The sequence below is a fragment of the Muntiacus reevesi genome, chromosome 2 (genome assembly GCF_963930625.1).
Source record: "Muntiacus reevesi chromosome 2, mMunRee1.1, whole genome shotgun sequence".
Lineage (NCBI taxonomy): Eukaryota > Metazoa > Chordata > Mammalia > Artiodactyla > Cervidae > Muntiacus > Muntiacus reevesi.
Window position 1 is genome coordinate 255,452,722 of NC_089250.1, and position 22,766 is coordinate 255,475,487.

The window sequence follows — 22,766 nt, forward strand, 5'->3', positions numbered from 1 at the left end:
AATCCCATTCCTGGGCCCATATCTGGAGAAAAACATGATCCAAAAGGATATATGCACCCCAATGTTCACTGCAGCACAGTTTACAACAGCCAAGATATGGAAGCAACCTAAATGTCCACCGACAGAGGCGTGGATAAAGAAAGTGGTATATATATACAATAGAATATTACTCAGAATGAAATAATGTCATTTGCAGCAACATGGATGGACCTAGAGAGTATCATATGGAATCAAGTAAGTCAGACAGAGAAGGGGAAATATTGTATGACATGCCTTATATGTGGAATCTGAAAAGAAATGATACAAATTAACTTAAAAGACAGAAAGAGACTCCCAGACTTAGAGAAGAACTCACGGTTGCCTGGACGCACTGCTAGACTTGAAAAGGGATAACCAATAAGGACCTACTTACAGCAAGCACATGGAACTCTGCTCATCGGTTATGTGGCAGCCGGGGTGGGAGGGGAGTTTGGGGGAGAATGGATACATGGATATGTGTGGCTGAGTCCCTTCACTGCTCACCTGAAACTATCACATTATTAATTGGCTATATCCTGACACAAGATAAAAAGTTAAAAAAGAAACAGATCAAGAAAATGCCAGAGGAGAGCTGAAGATGCAGAGGATTTACTGGTTCTGAAACATCAGTACTCGGGGGCATGGTGGACCAAAGTGGGATGGTGGAGAGGTCAGGGACAAAGGTGGGGCTTGTATTAAGGATGCAGGGGTACTTGAGGAATGATGGCGCTATTGAAAACAGATGACCAGAGCAGATTATTGTTATAGCAATGGTGGAAAAATAAATTGAGCTGGTGGGTTAGGTTCTGATGAGAAATGGTACAGAACCCATTAGCCAGATTATTTTGTGAGTCTAGATGATGGTAAACTCCCAAACTACAGCCATTAGGCTGTTAGCACTGGAGAGTGGCTGAAAAATGTGCACAAATTGATTTTAGAAGTCCAAATGTTCATCCCATGAGATCCTAAACTCCCAGTCCTTTAGAAAGGAAACTACTGAGCAGATTTTAAAATAAAGTTAGTTGTATAAGAGGATATTCACTGAAATGTTATACAGTAGTAAAAGTATAAAAAATTTTTTAAAGTTTAGGAATAAAAACTTTTAAGAATTACTGTTTCTGCCAGAGAAACCAAAACTGCTTTACTCTGTGGACGATCAGTGATACAAGTATGCAAAATGGGTCATTTTCTTAAACACGGAAATCTGACCCCAGGTCGCCAGTTCCCACGTGAAATCGCCTAAATGTCTGCATACCTTCATTTTCTCTTTCAGTCTTCCCAAGCGAACACTGCATTCTGTGATTCTGTTCAGAACTCCATGGTTCTCACTTTCTAAACATTTAGCCTATGGAGTAAAGCAAAATGAGAAACAACAAAGGGTTCTCAGTTTAATAGAAAATTTAAAATATTAAAACATTCTTCTGCTAAGAGTATTATTACAAAGAGTATTACCATCCTGCCACTTCCCATCTCCAGATTCCTAACCCCTGTGTGAAGGCTATGGGCAGAACTTGGACCAATAGCTGAGGAGGGGAAGAGCCAAGAATGGCAAGCTGGGCGCCCCTCCTGGACCCAATGGAAAATCCAAATCCCTCAAGCAAGGGGGATGTAAACTTTCAACATCTTTTCTATTCTCGGGGAATATACCATTCCTTCCATCACATCCAAGGAGTTAAGTGCCAAGATGCAAATAAACTTCTCACTTGACTATCTGAGTAATTAGCAAAATTAAGGATAACAAGATGAAGGCACAATGCCATTCTCCAAACCAAATGTGACAGGCAGTAGATCCAAGAGGGATGTCACTAAAGTGGAATGATATAGGTGAATACCCAGATGGGACATAAACTTCTACATATTATAAATTAACTGTTTCACATGGTAAAAACAAAATTTTTAAAGTAAAGGTGAGCATTCCTTCTAAGGTAGTATAATAGTGTCAACTGATTTTCTAGAAAGCTAAACTAAGACCCAGGTAATAAAACTTGCCACAAGTCACATGGAAAACCCATCCTAAAGGTAGGATTAGAAATGAAGATGCCAGTATCAATAAAATAAGATATAAGGGGCTCTCACAAGGCCCAGGTCAGGGTAAAGTAGGGCTGAGTACTCCTGGTGCAGCTGGCTCTTTGTGCCCCTTTAAACTGTGTCACTGGGATGAATTCTACTGAACACATAGAGGATTCTTTTTTTTAAACCTGATTTTTAAAGTATTTATTTACTTGACTGTGCCAGGTTCTCAGTTGTGGTACATGTGAGGAAACTTACCAAAAACATAAGATTGTCACGTTCCTGGGTTACATTCTCTGCCAGGCCAACAAGATTTGCCAGGTATTGATGAGCAGACATTTCATTCTCCATGGCTTTTTCCACCTGCTTTTTGAGGACATCAATTTTCTTTTGAGACCTCCTAGAGAGTTACCCCAAATGGTGGAATAAAAAAATGTATTAGCCTGCATGGCCAGGGCACAGTGAATATCTGTATTATAAAAACAGCAAGTATGTGAGCATTTAAGTGTATTCTTCATCAGCCTAAATCTTCCATGAAGTTTCAACATGAGAATAGATACCTGAATTTAATTTTAAAGGAAGCATAGCTATTAATTTCAAGCCAACAGAAATTGCAAGATGTTTAACACAAGTAACAGGCTAATACTTAATATTATATTAATTTTTTGACTTGTGTTCTTTAAAAGGTATTTGTGAAAAAGAAATCCAGTAATCCCTGGATTAGACTTTTGGGAAACAGTAAAGAACTTCAAGAAATTTCAGATTCTTAAGAGTCATCATTATAATGTTGGTCATATTTTATATTTTGATATTTAATAATCTCATTTATCCCTTTCCATTTCATTGCCAATATGAGGAAAAAAAGATAAAGAATATGAAATAGAATATTCAATGGTCTTTTTTTAACTTAAAAAAAAAAGTTTCAGAGAGAAAAAACCCACCTATTTATTTTCTGTGCCTTTTCGAGTTCAGTTTCCAGTGCCTTGTTTTTAGCCGTCAGATTTTTCTTCTCTAAGAGCAGGCTCTTTTTCTGCACTTGCAGGGCTGCCAGCTTTTCCATCAACTCTTCCATCTCAGCATTTTCTTTCTCTTCTTCTTTCTGCAACTGGCTGATGGACAAAAATATCACAAGCTGGCACCCAATACAGTGAGGTTAAATGAGGCAGCAACTGCCAGGCAGCCTCGGTGGGTCCTTTGGAGGCCTCTGTGGGAAGAGCCTCAGGCAGCCCCTGGGGGAGTTGGTGGGGAGCTCCTGGAGGGCAGCAGAGAGGGCCTGCCTGTGGACACACCCCTGTGATGGTAATGATCTCATCCCTTTTTCTGCTCACAATTTTTGTTCATGTCTCTGTGTATGTATATAAATATACTTAAAGGAAATCAATCCGGAATATTCACTGGAAGGACTGATGCTGAAGTTGAAGCTCCAATACTTTGGCCACCTGATGTGAACAAAGAGCCAACTCATTGGAAAAGACCCTGATGCTGGGAAAGACTGAAGGCAGGACGAGAAGGGGATGACAGAGGATGAGACGGTTGGATGGTATCACTGACTTAATTGATGTGAGTTTGAGCAAACTCCAGAAGCCTGGCGTGCTAACAGTCCATGGGGTCGCAGAGTCGGACACAATTCAGCAACTGAACAACAACAACAAATACTCCACTCCTTTCAGAAAGAATTTAACACAGCTCTTTTTTTTTTAACATAGTTATAACTGCCCCTCCCCCAAATCCTAAGGCTAAAACAAATTTTATTTCAGACTAAAATAACTGTTTTTCTGATCAAACAAACAAACAATAAAACGAGGAGGGCATACAAATAGTATATAATTCTGGCAAAATGATGCTTGAGAGAAGAGTTGTTCCTTCACTGGTTTTCTGGCTCAGTTTTCCTGAAATAACCGAGAAGGAATAGGTATGGCCACACACCCAGAGGCTGTCTGGCATGCTGAGAGATGGGGTCTCTCCGGGTACCACGGAGTCTCTTTGGGTATCACGTGGGGCTTACTGTCTGGCTGGCTGGTTAGTGAACAAGCCTCACACTGCGTATGTTTGGGGTCTGCCTCACCTGCCACACGATCTCAATGACTTCAGCCTGAGTTGGCTCCCTAAACAGTCAGTAATTTTCTAAATAGTTTCCACTTTTCCACTGTTTTCTAGTTGACTAGTTTTAGTTAGTCAAAGAGCAGGGGACACACCTGGACAAAAGCCACAGAAATGAGGTTTGAATTAAACTCACCTTTTATCTTTTTCTTTGCTGTTTTTTTTAATAAACTTTTTATTGTATATTGGAGTAAAGAAGATTAACAATGGGATAGATTCAGGTAGACAGCAAAGGGACACAGCCATACATAGACATGTATCCATTCTCCCCCAGACTCCCGTCCTATCCAGGCTGCCACATTAACACGGAGCAGGGTTAGAGTTCCCCGTGCTATAAAGTAGGCCCTTGTTTGCAATCCATTCTAAACACAGCAGTATGTATACATTGATTCCAAACTTCCTAACTACCCCTTCTTTCCATCTTTCCCTCCTGGTTCTTTGCTGTTTTTTGTTTGGATTTTAGAAATTTATTTATTTTATTTTGCTCACTTGGTAGCAAAATCAATAAGTTCACAAAATCAATCAAAAAGTTCATAATGAAAAGCAACCAAAGACAACAGGAAATGCTGAGAAAGTGCTGGTGGGCGTACACAGCTACCTCAGAGAACAATATGTCAAAATCTAAAACATGCATTTACTCTATGGCCAAACAATGCTACCTCTACCTATATATTTAGGGAAACTGATTAATCCACACAGAAAGTTTACGGGGGGCATTGTTTAACGGAACAAACTTAGAAACAAGTAAAATGTAGCATTTCATATGGAGAACATCTGTAAACTAAATGGGAAAAAACTCCAAAAGCCAAAAAAAAAAAATCAACTTGGCATTCTTTACCCAGTGAAATTATCAATAAAGCTTAATGATTTTTCCAATAAAAGTACTGTGAATCTTTCTATTCCTATTTGTGAGGCTTTGTTAATAATACCTCCCTTCCTCCTTTCCTTTTTTTTTGCGGGGGGGAGGGCGGGGAGGGATTCTTCTTCAAAATGTCATTTTCTACATATTTATTCCTGCAAAGAAATATGATTAAATTTTTAGAAAATATTTTTTATTTGGCTGCACAGGAGTCTTAGTTGTGGCATGCAGGATCTTTAGTTGAGGCATGTGGGATCTAGTTCCCTGACCAGGGATTGAACCTGGGCCCCCTGCATTGGGAGTGCAGTCTTAGTCACTGGACCACCAGGGAAGTCCCCTGTAATTAACTTTTTTATAAACTGTTTCTACCAACTTTGCAAGAGTTCACCATTATTTATTTTTAACTGAAGTATAGTTGATTTGTAACGTGTTAATTGTTGCTCTACAGCAAAATGACTCAGACGTGTGTGTGTATACACACACATTCTTTTTCACATTCTTTGCATTATGCCTTATGACAGGATATTGAGTACAGTTCCCTGCGCTATGCAGCAGGACCTTGTTTATCCATTCTGTAAATAGAAGATGCATCTGAAACCCCGAACTTAAACCCACCCCTCTTCCACTCCCTTCCCCCTTGGCAACCACCAGTCTGCTTTCTACGCCTGTGATTCTGTTTCGGTCTAATGAGAGGTTCATGTTATATTTTAGATTCCACGTATAAGTGATATCATATGGTATGTATCTTTCTTTCTACTTCACTTATCCAGTTGCATCCATGTTGCTGCAAATGGAGTTATTTTGTTCATTTTTATGACTGAGTAGTAGTCCCCTGCATTAGGTTGGCACAAAAGTAACTGTGGCTTTGTATTGCTGAACTTTGCCATTTGATATCGAAATACATTTTTAAATGTGGTTATGTTCTACATCATTTTGATGTGCATTTCTTGCTTTATGTTTTTTGCTAATGACTTATTACTTGCTGTTTATTTTAAATTTATTATAGACCACAGAAGTGACATTAGAAAAAAAGCAAATTCAAGCTATTTTCTTATTTGCATTCAAAATGGGTCATAAAAAGCAAGAGATCACAACATCAACAACGCATTTGGCCCAGGAACTGCTAACAAAAGTACAATGCAGGAGTGGCTCAAGAAGTTTTGCAAAGGAGACCATGGCCTTGAAGATGAGGGGTGTAGTGGCCGGCCATCGGAAGTTGACAACGAACAACAGAAAGCGTCATCAAAGCTGATCCTCTTACAACTACACAAGGAGTTGCTGAAGAACTCAACATCGACCATTCTGCAGTTGTTCAGCATTTGAAGCATATTGGAAAGGTGAAAAAACCTGGTAAGTGGGTGTCTTGTGAGCTGACCGAAAATTTTAAAAAATGGTCGTTTTGAAGTGTCATCGTCTTTTACTCCATGCAACAACAATGAACTATTTCTCGATTGGACTGTGATGAAAAGTGGATTTTATAGGCAACCAGTGATGACCAGCTCAGTGGGTGGACTGAGAAGAAACTCCAAAGCACTTCCCAAAGCCAAATTTGCACCAAAAACAGCTCACAGCCACTGTCTGGTGGTCTGCTACCTGTCTGATCCACTACAGTTTTCTGAATCCCAGCGAAACCATTACATCTGAGAACTACGCTCAGCAAATCGATGCAGCTGCTGCTGCTAAGTCGCTTCAGTCGTGTCCGACTCTGTGTGACCCCATAGACAGCAGCCCACCAGGCTCCGCCGTCCCTGGGATTCTCCAGGCAAGAACACTGGAGTGGATTGCCACTTCCTTCTCCAATGTATGAAAGTGAAAAGTGAAAGTGAAGTCGCTCAGTCGTGTCTGACTCTGCAATGCACTGAAAACTGCAACGCCTGCAGCCAGCACTGGTCAAAAGAACCTAATTCTTCTCCACAACATTGTCTAACCACACGTCACACAACTGACACCTCAAAAGCTGAACGAATTGGGCTACAAAGTTTTGATTCATCTGCCATATTCACCTGACCTCTCTTGCCAACCGATCACCACTTCTTCAAGTATCTTGACAACTTTTTGGAAGGAAAACGCTTCCACAACTAGCAGGAAATGCTTTCCAGGAGTTCGTTGCATTCTGCATGGATTTTTATGCTACAGGAAAAAACTTATTTCTCATTGGCAAAAATGTGTTGATTTTAATGGTTCCTATTTTTGATAAATAAAGATGTGTTTGAGCCTAGTTACGATGATTTCAAATTCACAATCTGAAACCACACTTATGTTTGCACCAACCTAATGCATATGCACTGCCTCATTTTTATCCATTCACCTGTTGATGGACATTCAGGTTGTTTCCATGTCTTGGATGTTGTGAACAGTGCTGCTCTGAACATAGGGGTGCATGTATCTTTTTGAATTACAGTTTTGTCTGGATACATGCCCAGGAGTGGGGTAGCGGGATCATATGGCAATTCTATTTTTAGTTTTCTGAGGAACTTCCATGTTTTCCACAGTGGCTGAACCAACTTACATTCCCACCAACAGGGTAGAAGGGTTCCCTTTCTCCACACCCTCTCCAGCATTTGTCACTTGTAGAATTTTTGATGATAGCCATTCTGACCAGCATCAAGTGATACCTCACTGTAGTTTCGATTTGTACTTCTCAAAATTAGCAATGTTGAACAAGGTCTCATGTGAATATTGGCTATCTGTATGTCTTCTTGAGAAACGTCTCTTTAGGTCTTCTGCCTGTTTTTTCAGTTGGTTTTTGTTGTTGTTGTTTTTGCTATTGAGACGTATCAGCTATTCATTTATGCTGGAAATTAAACCTTTGTTGGTCACATCATTTGCAAATACTTTCTCCCATTCTGTAGACTGTCTTTTCATTTTGCTTATGGGTCTGCCTCGGTGGCTCAGTAGTAACAAATCCCCCTGCAATGCAGGAGATGCAGGTTCAATTCCTGGGTCTGAAGATCCCCTGAAGGAGGGCATGGCAACCCACTCCAGTATTCTTGTCTGGAGAATCCCATGGACAGAGAAGCCTGGCAGGCTACAGTCCATGGGGTCGCAAAGAGTTGGACGTGACTGAAGCAACTGAGCATGCATGCATGGTCTCCTTTGTTGTGGTAAAGCTTGAAAGTTTGATTAGGTCTCATTTGTTTATTTTTGTTTTGATTTCTATTGCCTTTGGGAGACTGATCTAAGAAAACACTGGAACGAGAATGTTTTCCCTAAATTCTTATCCAGGAGTTTTATGGTGTCACATCTTATGATTAAGTCCTTAAGCCATTTTGAGTTTTTCTTTTTTAAAAAAAATTAATTTATTTTTAATTGAAAGGTAATTGCTTTACAGAATTTTGTTGTTTTCTGTCAAACCTCAACATGAATCAGCCATAGGTTCACAGTTTGTATATGGTGAGAGTGTGTGTTCTAACTTCATTGATTTATGTGTGGCTGTCCACCTTATCACCACCACTTGCTGAAGAGGCCATGTTCTCTCTATTGCATATTCTTGCCTCCTCTGTCGAAGATTAAGTGACTGTAGGTGTGTGGGTTTATTTCTGGGGCCTCTGTTCTTTCCCACTGATTCATGGCTTTTTCCTCTGCCAATACCATGCTGTATTTATTTATTTTTGGCTGTGCCAGGTCATTGTTGCTGTGAGCAGGCTTTCTCTAGTTGTGGCGAGTTGGCTTCTCATTGCAGTGGCTTCTTATTGCAGAATGTGTGTGCGCAGGCTTCAGCACTTGCAGCACACAGGCTCAGTAGTTACAGCCCTAGAATTGAGGCTCAGTAGTTGTGGCACATGGTCTTAATTGCCCCATGGCATGTGAGATCTTCCAAGATCAGGGGTTGAACCCATAATCCCTGCATTGGCGGTGGATTCGTAACCAACCACCAGGGAAGTCTCTACCATGCTGTTTTGATTACTGCAGTGCAAAAATCCATTATTATTTCTAATGATATATTTGTAATTTGTTTTCTAAATATGGAATTATATCATCTGTGAATAATGACACTACTATTTCCTTCTTCCCAAACTTTATAACTTTTTTCTTGCCATGTGCACTAGTTTCCATTTCATAACCAATATTGTTAGTGTTGTTTAGAAATGGTTATCAGAGGACATCTTTGTCTTGTTTCCAGTCTCAATAGGAAAGCGTACGACATTTCACCACTAACAGTGACATTTACTATAGTTTTATTTTTTAATAGAACCATTAAGGAAGTTCATATCTATTACTAACACTGTTTTTAGAGGCTTTTTTTTTTTTTTTTTAGGGCTTCGCTGGTGGCTCAGCTGGTAAAGAATCTGCCTGCAACGCGGGAGACCTGGTTTGATCCTGGGTTGGGAAGATCCCCTGGAGAAGGGAACGGCTACCCACTCCAGAATTCTGGCCTGGAGAATCCCATGGACTCTATGGGGTCGCAAAGAGTAGGACATGAGTGAGTGATTTTCACTTTCATTTTAGAGTTTTTACATCTAGATGCATGAGTGAAAATGAAATGTAATTTTCCTTTCTTAAACCATCGCTGTTGGCTTTTGGCATCAAGATTGTATTTATCTCAGAAAATGAATTATAGAGCATTAACTCTTCTTTTGTTCTTGAAGAAGGGTTTCTATGAGACTGGAATTATTTCCTCCTTGAATATTTACAGAGTTCTCTCATGAAGGTATTTAAAGTCTGTAGTTTTCTTCAAGGGAAGATCTTTGGATTCAATTTCTTTAATGACCAAAGGAATATTCAGGTATTCTTTTTATTTATAAGTCAGTTTTGACAAGCTATATTTTTCAAGGAATGTGACCATTTCATCTAAATTTCCAAATGTGTTGATGTGAATGAACTTTTTTCTGAGTGCAACATCCCTGTTAACACCTGCCTCCACCGAAGTCCTCTGAAGGAAACCATCCTGGCATAACCCAGGTATTGTCTTCAGTTGGGGAAGATTCTCAGATATCCTATCTCCAACTACTACTTCTGATTAAACATATCCCCCCATACTGCCTCCTGTCTCCAATCTAGTGGTATCTTAACCTCTGAACACTCTTATGTCCTCCTGAGTTTTAAAAAAAATTTTCTGGATGATTTAAACCAATTTAAATTAATTTTTTATTAATTTGGCTGCGCCTGGTCTTAGTTGTGACATGTGAGACTTCAGTTGCGGCATACAAACTCTTTGTTGAGGCATGTGGGATCTAGTTTCCTGACCAGGGATCGAACCCAGGCTCCCTGCACGGGGGGCGTGAAGTCTTAACCACTGGACCACCAGGGAAGTCCACCCTGAGCTATGTTTCACTTGAACATATTTCAGTTCCCTATTGTAGGTATGCCCATCCACTGACTTTGTAATTCATTGTATTTTTCAGTTCTAAAAATTCTATTCCTTCCTTTTCAATCCCACTATTGTCACGTTTTATAGTTCTCTGAAGACTATTTGGAGCTTGTCTTTCTTTCTTAAAGCACAATAGCTGCTTTAGAGTCTTTGATAATTCTAATATCTGGACTTCATATCGTTATTTGTTATTTTTTCTACTGGTTCCAAGTCACTGTCTGTCTGGTTTTCTCTGTGTCCTGGATACCTCCCTTGAAACATTTTTAGAAGGGGCCTTCCTTCAGAGAGGACTGACGGCTGGTTACTTCTGGTTTACCTGACCTGGGGATGTAGCCCTTAGGGTCCCAGCTTACTATTCACTTGTGGATGATGGACGTGTCTCGTCCTGAGTCTTTTTCATTCACATGCTGGGTTCTGTGGGTCCTTTCAATTGAGGGCTTCAGAGATCTGGAGATGCCTTTCAACTATTAATACCTCCCTTTCTATTTTCCTTAATCTCTTTGAGATTCCTGATGATCTGAGGCTGGGCCTCTTAGATAGGTCTTCCATCTATTACGTTTTCTCTCCACTCCCAACTGTTGTTTCCTGCTGTTCTGAGTGAATCCACAAATTTATCTTTCAGTCCTTCTACTGATTAAAAAAAAAAAAAATTCTGGTAATCATTAAAAATTTTTCTTATTTAATGATTACACTTTTTTGCCATGGCATTTTATCCTTTTAAACTCTCCTTGGGAGTTCCTTGGTGGCCTAGTGGTTGGGATTCTGGGCTTTCACTGCTGTGGCCCAGGTTCAAGCCCTGGTCTGGGAACAAAGATCCCACAAGCTGCACAATGCAGCCAAAAAACTCTTTAGTTCTCTGTATTATCTCAGTTCCCTTTGCTGTGAGTCTCTCTAATTATCTAGGTCTCTCTCCACTATAATTTCTTCCTCTTATACCCAATGCTTCAACACACCTAGTAGTCTGTTCTTATTTTGGGATGAAAAAGTGAATATTTGGTATGTGTTATATAAGGAGACTGTCCTTCTGGTGCCTCCCTGAGCAGGCATATTACTCATTGACTGCTGGCCAGAACTCTGTCTCCGTAGGTGGGTTATGTGAATCGTCAGCTTCCCTTTAGGATACAGGGCCCCTATGCCCTTTATAAGACTTGCCTTTTACAGACACCACTAGTCATCGCAAAGCTCAGCTCTCCCCCAGAGTTCGCTAAATTTCTTTAGCCAGGTGGGTTGACATCTGATTTCTCATCACCCCTGCTGAGTAGGCTCAAGCTTTCTAAGCAACAATAAAAGCACAGAGTAATCTAAGCTTCAGGGTGTAACCAGCTGTCTAGCTCTAAGTCAACAGGATAGTCCACTAGGAAAATAAGCTTCTGCTGTTCCCCATGTCATGGTTCTTTCCAGGCACGGCTGCCAATAGGTAGAACAAGCAAGACAATGTGGCAAGTCACTTCAGGTTAATGAACTGCACTTGCACTGCCTTCAGCAGGACAGGAGAACAACACACAGGCACCTGACCTAGAAGCTCACCAGACAAGGTCCAACTTAAAACCCTTTTCTATAAAAATTAAAATCTTTTCTCCATGATCTCACCTTTGCCTTAGGTGGAACCCTTCCCAACCTCTCCTCAGACTCAGCCTCGCTGTAGGAGCTAGCTCGACAGCTGCTCTGCTCTAATTACTAATTCCTCTTTCATCTGTGGCCCCTCTCTATCATGACAGGAGCCTGGAAGGGGTACCCCTAACTGAGGCAAGCAGAGGACACATGCCCTGACGCCTCAGAGGCTTCAGTGAGTTCACACCTTCTGTCTCTGATGGGTCCATGCCCCTCTCCTGTGTCAGATTCCCTCTCCAATCAAACACCAACCCTCGCAACAGTGCCAACAGGCGGACCGCTCCCCACCTCCACCCTGCTCTATCCCCTGCCCAAGGCCTCTCAGCACAAAACTTTCCCTCCTGTAGTGCAAAGGCCTGACCACCAGCTTTCCTGACTGCAAAGTCCTATGCATTAGAACACCTGGAAAATAGAAAACACACACACACAAATTTACTTTACTCATTATGATGGCTAGTTTTATGTGTCGACTTGGCTAGTCTATGGGGCCCAGGTGTTCAGTCAAATACTAGTTAGACGTTACTGTGAAGGTATTCTGTAGATGTGACTAACATCTCAATCAGCTGACTTAAGTAAGGGAGATTACCTAATACCATTAGTTGAAGACCTATGAGTAAAAACTTAGGCTTCCCAAAAAGAAAGAATTCTGCCTCAAGACACAGTTTCAGTTTCTCGTCTGAGTTTCCAGCCAGCTGGCCTGCACTATGGAGTCTGGATTTGCTAGCCCACACAACTGTATGAGCCAATTCCTTAAAATAAGCCTCTCTTTCTCTCTCCAAATATATATATATATATATACATACACACACACACACACACACATCTTTTATATATTCTATTGGTTGTTTCTTTGGAGAACACCGACTCTGATACACCCATAATTTCACCTGCCAAAGATAACTGCTAGTGTTATTTTTCCATCCTTTCATTTTCTACATATTTATGGTATATAAGTAATTTTACACACATATATGTAATTATACACAGACAGACACAGACAGACATATACACATGGAAGTGATCAACTCATCCTATTCGTCTCCGTTAACATGAAGATTCTCACATCCTGGAAAAACCCCTCAGGTCCAAGACAAACTGGGATGGTGGGCCAGCTTAATCACATGCACACATGACACATATCTTTTTTCTTTTTAAATAAAATTGTAATCATTCTGTACGTACTATTATGTAACCTAATCTTTTCACTTACAAATATACTGTGGCTATCTTCCAATGTCAGAAACATTATTTCGTGACTTGTTTAATGGCGGCACCATATTTCATTTTATGGTTCTATCCTTTCATTTCAGCAATTCCTCATTACTGGATGTGTAGATCTCCAGTTATATTACTTTAAATTATTTTTGGTTCTAAAAACGAGAGGGGTTTCCCTGGTGGTCTAGTGGTTAAGAATCTGTCTGCCAATGCAAGGGACACAGGTTTGATCCCTGGTCTGGGAAGATCCCACATGCCATGGAGCAGCTAAGCCCATGAGCTGCAGTTACTGAGCTTGAGCACTCTAGAGCTTGTGCTCCACATGAGAAACTGCCGCAGTGAGAGGTCTACGCACTGCAATGAAGAGTAGCCCCCACTCGTCACAACTACAGAAAGCCTAGCAGCAACAAAGACCCAGAGCAGCAAAAAATAAATAAATCTTAAAAAAAAAAAAAAGCGTGCTCGAGAGAGGTTGGAACTGTAGGGGGGAAAAATACATATATATATGTGTGTGTATGTGTGTATATACACACACACATACACACACATAAAGTGCAGACTGCAGCCCCCAAGGATGGCCAGGTTCCACTTTAATAAACCATTTACCACTCTCAGTCTTGGACACCACAGCTGGTACAGTGAAATGATGCAGAAAAAGATGGGAGTACTCTCTTTCCACCTGCCTGTAACACATGCACAGTGATGCATTAATACTTCAAAAGATAGTAAATCCTTACCTTTTAAACTCATTCACAATTGAAGTGTGAACATCCACTGCAACTTTGCTGTCCAGCTGTATTTTTAGTTCCTGGCACTCCGCACGTAAAACTGCTAACTGCTCCTTACTTTCAGTCAGCGCCTTCTCTTGGCTCTGTGTTTTAGTCTCCAGAAGCACTAGCTGTTTAGTCAGTTTAGAAACTGAAACACAAAAGAGATGGATAAAGACGTGGTACAAAAGACTTAATAAAGCATGATTACAGATCACTAATACTAGTGACAGCTTACAAAAACGGATCTTTAAAAAACCTACTGAAGACTTAGAAATTAATATCAGTCTTTGTTCACAGAAATTATTGTCCCTATATTAAGTAATCACTAAATATACACTTTCTTACTGGAGATCAATATATTGATATTATTGTTAAATACAGAATGCTTAACAGGACATGATTCCAGGCTTCAAGGCCCTTACCTTTCAAAGACCGAAGCCTTAAGGCACACACAGATGTGTAAAGATTAATCATGATGTTGACTCTAAAACTGCAAGATTTTTAAGGACATTTTTAAGTATGACCCAACTAAGGACAGATTTGTTTTTCTTCCCTTTCCTCATTAATTTTTTTGTTTACTGTCCTATATTTAAAGTAAATCATAAATATTTCATCCTAAGTGACATGGAAGCATGTAATATTAAGATGTGTCCTGGGCATCTGAAGCTAGTACTTAGAGAAGTAGAACCTAGTCTCCGGGGACAGGGTGGGGCACACGGGGAGAGGAGGAAAGGATCTGACGGAGATTTAATCTACAGCAGCACCTGCGACTGCAGGAAGGCTGAGAGCACAGAGAGACTGTTGAGAGAGCCAGTGGTTCCTACTTATTTACTCATTCAACAAATTCTGGGAGATACATCCATAGCTTCTTTCAAATATCCATCTCACATGACTTTTCCCGCTTATGTTGCGCACTGTCCCCCCCAAACCCAGTTCTGCTGACTCTAAAGTTGTTGTCTATAACTGATTTACAAAAGACAGAATAATTGCAGACTCCTGAGAAAGCGGTCACTGCATCATGGGTGATGATTGGATATGCTGTAACAGCTGCATTTCAGTAAAAAAGAATATATCCTGAAAAACATGACCTCCCACCATGTTCAAGTGGGGGAGGGGGGATGCCACTGTCAGATGACACAATGACAGTGTCACAGCATCACCATCGCCTGCTTGCGGGAAAGACGGCTCACCTTCCTGGAGGCGCTCTTGGTGGGCGTCCTTGGCTTTTCTTTGCTGAATCTCCAACTGCTCTATCAACAACTTGTTTTCTTCTAAAACCAGTTCGGCGTGAGTCTGAAGTTGCCGCCTACAATTGATTTACAAAATTAAATACTGCCCTTCAGGTGCAGAATGCCTGTGGAGACACTCCTGAGTCTAAAAGAAAGCAACTGCTGGGCTGCAGGCAATGAATATCTGGACATATTGTAGTACTAAACATGTTATTAACACAGCCAGTTTTTAATTTCCATCAAATTGAGGGGACAGACAGACAGAAGCTTGATATTAAACTGCTTTGATAACTTCTTGTTTTGTTTTAAAAACAACTGCATTTGTGTGTTTATCTTCGGTTGTGCTGGGTCTTCGTTGCTGCGCAAGCTTTTCTCCAGTTGCAGTAAGCAGAGTGCAGGGGCAGGGAGCAGCCGCCAAGGGGGGCAGACCAGGGCATGACAGGGAGGGGGTTTGGAGGTGGCAGCAGCTCTGCCTACAGAGTGCCCCGAAGCCCTGGGAGCCCTCCCGACACTCTCGCAGGAAGACAGTGAATTCAGAGTATGGGGTGGGGGCTGGCCGGGGGCTCCAACAGGCCCTGCTCAGACCTAACAGCACCCACTCACCTCCACCCTGTGGCACAGGCCACCACCCTAGAGCAGGATGCAAATTTCAAACTCTCATGAACAGGACTGGGGAACACGGTGGGCATGTGGATTTCAAAGTGGAGCCTGCCTTTATTTATTTATTTACATTTTAAGAAGCAAACTTGACTTGAAACCATATAGAAGGCTGGAGAAAGAATCTGAGGGTCTGGGTTCTTGTGAGACTCCTGGAAGCAGCCCAACAGACCTGCTTTCCAGGGCACTATTCAAGGAGGGTTCGAGGGGAGACACACTAGGAGCCTGAAACCTTGACAGAAAAAATCCAAGTTCACCAGCGGAAGTCACAATACACCAGGCAGGATCCAGTAGCTGTCCAACCAGTCCCAGTTGACACAGCAGTGACCATACAAAGAGGGAGAACCCACCTAAAGGTAAGAATGCTATGGACTGGATTCCAAATTTCTAGTCATCACATATAGAAAATATTTAATTTTTTTCAGGGATGTTAAGACATTAAAAAAAAAAAAAAAAAAAGCTGGGCCTTCCCTGGCGGTTCAGTGGCTAAGACTCTGTGCTCCCAATACAGGGGACCCAGGTTCGATCCCTGGTCAGGGAACTAGATCCCACATGCGGCAACTAACGATCCTGCGTGCTGCCACTAAGACCCACGGCAGCCAAATACATAAATAAATGAATATTTTAAAAAAAAAAAAAAAGCTAAATATAACATACCTACTCAAGGCAAAAAAGATCTATCTGAATAGTTTCTACTTGCTTGGTCCTGCTTGGGTACTGCCTTTAGATGTTTGAAGACATTTACTCTCTCAGACGTGCTGACGAGGCCTTTGCTGCTGAGCTCGATGAACAGGACCTGGCCCTGCCCTGAGATGCTCACGAAGGAGAAGGACACACACAGCGAGGCACAGTGCGGCAGGTCCCAGGACAGAGCGTGCGTTTAGGGAGAGCACCTTCAGGGAGAGCTACCTAAGAGCATCATTTGAGCAGGGCCCGGATGAGTGGGCAGGAGCGCAGAAGGGGGCGTTCTGGTGCGGGGAGCGGAGAACGTCAGCAACGGGACGGCAGCTGTCAGGTATGGGAGGCGCAGGGCAGGTGGGATCTGGGAGTGCAAGGCCCCACCCTAGACTGTCTGTCCTAAAGGCCTGCGAGCCATCAGAGAGGTCTAAGAAAGGACTTGGCTCGGCAGTCTGGGGACAGGAAAAGTACCCTAGAAAATACCACCTCATGGTCCAGTGGCCAAGACTCCGTGCTCCCAAAGCAGGGGGTGCGGGTTCAATCCCTGGGTAGGGAACTAGATCCCGCATGCCATAACTACAGTTCCATGCCACAACTAAAGACCCCACATGGCTCAATGAAGACTGAAGATCTCATGTCCTCCAACTAACTACTGGTGCGGCAGAATTTAAAAAAATTAAAAAAACACAACCTCAGAGGATAAACATGTGGACAGCCAACATTTTTCAGTTTTAACAACCTACTTAGAATTTTGAAAGTGACCTTTAAAATACAAGTTTAGAATAATTTTCTACGTTTTCAGCTGTACCTTATTAATTTCTGAGAAACTAAATGTTTTAGTTAAAATATGTAAGTTAAAATTTACATATATATTTGACAGCTTACTAAACTTTATTCCTATCATCGTTTCTTCTTTTAATTAGCAAAATACCAGAAACACCACCACATGCCATTCTTCACTGGTGACAGGACTACTCTTATTCAGCTCTTGATGCAGTTTCTCGTTTTCTTTCACCACTTCTTGGACTCGAATTCTAAACATTCTCATTTCCTCCTGAAACAAAATTTAAATAAACTGTAACACACACATAGGTACTTCTTAGCTCCAATGCTACTGCTCTAGCTAAGATCAAATGTTAATATAACTTATAAGCAAAGTCTCAGGGTACCAGCGGCCTTAAACTCTGTACCAGCACCTACGCAGTCCAGCGAGAAAACACAATAGACAGCTACCATGCTGAGGATACAGAGCAAAAGCACCTCAGGTTTTAAATACTCAATCCTCAATTCTGATAAACTTTTTCTGTACTGCCAAATATGTGAAAAGATTAAAAAAAGGGGGGTAAAAAGGCAACAGATGTCTATAAATATTATAATTTTTCCTTTGCTTAAAGGCTGCAGGATAAATTGGAGCTTTTTAGGTAAAAATAAGAATTGTTCATCGTAACTAAAGCCCTTTTTGGTGCGGAAGGCCTTAATTAGCGTGGGGGGCAGGAGTCACCTAATTCTGTTCCTTGACAATGACGAGAGAGCCTCCCTTCCTTAAAGCCAGCGGTCAGTCCCGCTTCCCCGCTCACTGGCTGCCACTTCACGACTGCGGCTCGGTCTGTTTGTGGCCCTCGTGCTGGCTGGCCTTCATCCAGGCTTTGCTTGGCTAGCCTTGGCCAGCTTCGGTATCTTGGGCTGTCTTCTGGTGAGAATCTTAGGTGTCAGTACTTATCCTGGGACGCATTTAAGTATTCGTCTCTCAGCGAGCAGACATTTATGCTTACAAAAAGCAATAATGCCAAGCAACTTTTCTTTCTGCCCAGATGCACTCCCCACTTACTGCCAGTCCCCTGGCCAAACTACAGGTGCCTATGCTGTCAATAAAGTTTTACTGGAACACAGTCATGCCCGTCTGTTCACACCTGGTCTGTGGCTACTTCAGGCTACAGCAGCAGAGCTGAGTGGCTGCAAACAGAAACTCCAAGGGTCTCCAAAGCCTAGAACAGTCACTAAGTAGATGTTTGCAGAAAATATCCCATGAACCCTGTTTTAGAAGGAGCACTAAATAAGTACTTTTATTATGTGGATTGATATTTAACCAATTAGCATAAGATCAACTCACCCTCTTAAAAAATTAAGTGTCCAGTAGAAAATCTAGGAGGGAAGGTTCAAAAACCGCATTACATGGGCCATGTATACGGGATAGCAGAACAAAAACAGGCTGGGTGATGCTTTTTTTTTTTTAAAGGGTTTTTTTTGAGTTTTAAAAAAAATTTTGTTTAAACTTTTAAAAAATTTTTAAGTTTTTACTTTATTTTTTCGGCCAAGGTGCACAGCATGTGGGATCTTCCCATGAGACCAGGAATGGAAACCATGCCTCCTACAGAGGAAGCGGGTCCAGAAGGGAATTCCCGGGGCTAGGTGACTCTTAACAGACCCTTCCAGCCAAGGAGCCCAGAAGAACCACCTCTTTCCTCCCTGGATCCCTTCACTTGGGCCACTTAGACAGGGAACACAGAGGTGACGTGGCAGAGCAAGGCACGGGACGCATCTACAACACCGGCACAGCCTGGTTTCCTTACAGTTAGAATGAGCTCGGCTCCGGCAGCCATTCCCATCAAAGAGAGGGAGCAAGGCAGAGAGGAGTAAAAACCTCACTTCCCCACTGCTATCAGCAGCTCAGTAACTGGACTTTCTGGGGTCAGCTCTTCATGAAACTAAGGAACAATAAGTTTGCCTGAAAGATCGCTGGTCACCTACCTTCCCCATCTGCCCAAACGTCCCTTTTACCAGTGCTGTTGGAGGCTGCACGGGACCAGGGAAGGAGCGCCTCCCACGGCTGCCTTCTCTGCACCCCAGCATCCCGGTCCACGCTGGGCTGCCTGTCTGGGAGGCTCTCATCCCTGCAGGCCCTCCAATCAATCCCGATCCAGCCCTCCTGCTCCGCCTGCCTCTCCTCCTGCCTCCCCTCTTCCGTCCCTCCCTCTTCCTCTCCCCACCCCCACTCTGCTCCACTCCCTCCTCCTCCTTTCCTTCCTGTAACAAACACTTGAGTACCTGCCAGGAAGTGGGTATACCTATCTTCAAAATGTTGCCTCCAGGTTTGAATTGGGCTTCTCTTTTACAAACCTTGTCCTTCTGAGATGTTTGCCAACCTACCTGAAGGCTGGCAACGAGCTCGTCCTTCTCTTTCATCCTGTCTTCGTAGGCCAGCAACAAGGGGGACAGGTATTTTATATCCACCTGAACATAATCGAATAAAGAAGGTTAATACCTTTCTTACAACTCAACACAACCGGCACATCTTTGAAAAGGAAAGAAAATTGGTTCGGTTTAATTCAGAACGATTTGTAACAGCTATTCAAATACAGCCCAGAAAATATGGGCCTGAAATTAAATAACTTTCACTTACCAACCAGGGTGGTGTAGGGCCCTTTGATGGGAGGCCTTCAATATTTAAACTCTAAGAATAAAACACAGAGTGAAGACAAATTAAATTACTGAAGCCTATGCGCTCCGGAGCCTGTGCCATACAACTACTGAGCCCGTGCCACAACTACAGTCCACGCTGTAACGAAAGATCCTACATGCCGCAATCAACACCCAACACAGCCAATAAATAAATAATAAAAAAGAAAGCACGGTGATCATGAGGCTCATCTAGTCTCTTCATTCTCCCCAGGATCACAGTGCAGCCTGCTGTCTGATGTCTGTAAATAGCTGTATTGTGTGTCCTGTTTGGTTTTCTAGTTGTTTACAGTAAGAGGGCAAGCCTGGTATGAGTAATTCCATCAGGGCTGGAAGCAATGGCCCTGATGGAATAGCTTCTTATTCAACAAAAACTTTCTAATGTGTTTATCATCTCGTGATTCATTCAGCAAACACTGCACGTTCACTAAGTCATTATGGACACTGCCGCACAGTCGTCGTTTTTAAGGATCTTATGGTTCAACTCAGAGACAGGTCTTCTCACATGGGTTAACATCAAACACAAACACAGTACGGGTAGAATGGGCCTTAAGAGGGACACAAACAGAAGTCTGCAGTGGTTGGAGAGAGAGATCAGCCCCGGCTGGAGGGATCGGGGAGCCTGTCACAGAGAGCCTGGCGGCTGCAGAGGACAGCACTGTGCACGCTTGCCGGGGGCAGCGGCCAGCGGCCAGTCACTGGGCCTGCCTACCTGCCTACTCACAGCCTTTTGAAAGGGAACAGGCTCACCCTAGGGAGCCTGTCTGGGATCACAGGACTCCAGGAGCTTTCATATTTTTGTTTAAAAAAGGTTAACGTTATGTTAAGTGAAAGAAGTTAGTCACAAAGACCACCTATTGAACGATTCCATTTATTTTTTTTTTCCTATACATATGTTATCCTCTATTTATTTATTTACTTTTGGTCACACCATATAGCATGCAGGATCTTACTTCGCCAGCCAGGGATCTAACCCATGCTCCCCATGCAATGGGAGTGCTAAGTCAACCACTGGATCACCAGGAAGTCCCTGTAAGATTCTGTTTATGTAAAGTATTCAGAACAGGAAAATCCACAGAGACAGAAGGCAGATGAGTGGTTGCCAGGGCCAATGTGGGAGGTGGGAAGAAACAGGGAGGGCCTGCTAACAGGTGTGAGATTTCTTGTTATGAAGAAAACATTCCAAAGTTGTAGTAAAGGCTGAACAATTCTGTGAATACACTAAAAATAAGTCACTGAACTGTATACTTAAAATGGGTGAATTCTATCTCAAAGCCATTATTTAAAACATTTAAACCTAAGTCTTACTTCAAACAGAAAGGAAACAACCCATAAAGGTGCCCTCAACTCCCAGGAGCCACACGAGAACTCTCTGCATACCTGGTTAGCCCCTCACCACCGATCCCCGGGGGGGCTGGACAGCTGTACATCCCGACGACCCCACCCCACCACCAGCCCCCACATGTCCTTCACACACACGAGATTCCAGGGAGCAAGTGGCTCCTCCTGCCATTCCCCACATCATCTACCATAGTGGCATGCTGAGTGAGTGTCGAATTTTGCAATCCTTCTAAGGTATGACCTAGTCTTTCTTCTCTAATTACATACCCATCACCTTACATATTTACCATTTATTGCTGGGGGGTGGGGAAGAGAAAACACTAACTTTACTCTCTTAGTAAGCTTCAATTATAAAATACAGTAATCTTAATTACAGTCACCGTGTTATATTGGGTTGGCCAAAAAGCGTGTTCTGGTTTCTCTGTTAAGATGTTAAAAAAACTTGAATGCTCTTTTTAGCCAACCCTATATATATATATCTTAGATTCTCAGATCTTATCCATCTTGTAACTGAAGGCTTGTACCCTTCCACTTGCCTCTCCCTATTTCCCCCAGTCCTCAGCTCATGGTATTCACCACCCTACTCTCACTTTCTATGAGTTCAACCTTTTTTTTTTTAAGTCCACATATAAGTGACACCAAGCACTTTATCCATCTTTATCTGGCTTATTTCTCTGAGAATAATACCCTCCATGTTCATCCATACTGTTGCAATTGACAGAACTGCCTTGTTCTTTAAGGTTGAATAACACACACATGCATATGTGTATGTGTCAAGTCTGTGTGCGTGCTCAGTCGCGTCCGACTCTGTGTGACCCCATGGACTGTGTAGCCCGCCAGGCTCCTCTGTTCATGGAATTTTCCAGGCAAGAATATTGGAGTGGGCTGCCATTTCCTTCTCCAGGGGATCTTCCCAACCCTGGGACTGAACCCGCATTCTCTTGTGTCTCTTGCACTGGCAGGCAGATTATTTACCAATGAGTTACCTGGGAAATACGTGTGTGTGTGTATGTGTGTGTATGTGTGTGTGTGTGTGTAAACATGTGACACTGAACCTGGGAAATACGTGTGTGTGTGTGTGTGTGTAAACATGTGACACTGAACCTGGGAAATACGTGTGTGTGTGTGTGTGTGTGTGTGTGTAAACATGTGACACTGAACCTGGGAAATACGTGTGTGTGTGTGTGTGTGTGTGTGTGTGTAAACATGTGACACTGAACCTGGGAAATACGTGTGTGTGTGTGTGTGTGTGTGTGTGTGTGTGTGTGTGTGTAAACATGTGACACTGAACCCGCATTCTCTTGTGTCTCCTGCACTGGCAGGCAGATTCTTTACCAGTGAGTTACCTGGGAAATACGTGTGTGTGTGTGTGTGTCTGTGTGTGTGTGTCTGTGTCTGTGTCTGTGTGTGGGTGTAAACATGTGACATGCATCACATTTTCTTTCTCCATTCATCCTGACGTTGCTCTCAGACCTTGGCTGTCACAAATGCTGCTGCAATGAACATGGGAG

At 42.4% G+C, this 22,766-nt stretch overlaps 1 protein-coding gene across 8 annotated transcripts in view; it reads right to left on the reverse strand.

Annotated features, from left to right (window-relative positions):
• CEP89 (centrosomal protein 89) overlaps window positions 1–22,766 on the reverse strand; it is a 70,225-nt gene that overhangs the window by 12,927 nt on the left and 34,532 nt on the right. For all 8 annotated transcript variants that reach the window (XR_010661692.1, XR_010661693.1, XR_010661694.1 and 5 more), the window contains exons 10-17: window positions 19,859–19,909; window positions 19,606–19,689; window positions 17,409–17,512; window positions 15,085–15,200; window positions 13,862–14,042; window positions 2,970–3,137; window positions 2,287–2,428; window positions 1,274–1,363 (exon numbers count right to left, since the gene is read on the reverse strand). Coding sequence is in view for 5 of the 8 variants with exons in the window: in XM_065925752.1 (XP_065781824.1) it covers window positions 1,274–1,363; window positions 2,287–2,428; window positions 2,970–3,137; window positions 13,862–14,042; window positions 15,085–15,200; window positions 17,409–17,512; window positions 19,606–19,689; window positions 19,859–19,909 (936 nt within the window). In the remaining 3 variants the exon portion in view is untranslated. The remainder of the gene's footprint in view (window positions 1–1,273; window positions 1,364–2,286; window positions 2,429–2,969; window positions 3,138–13,861; window positions 14,043–15,084; window positions 15,201–17,408; window positions 17,513–19,605; window positions 19,690–19,858; window positions 19,910–22,766) is intronic.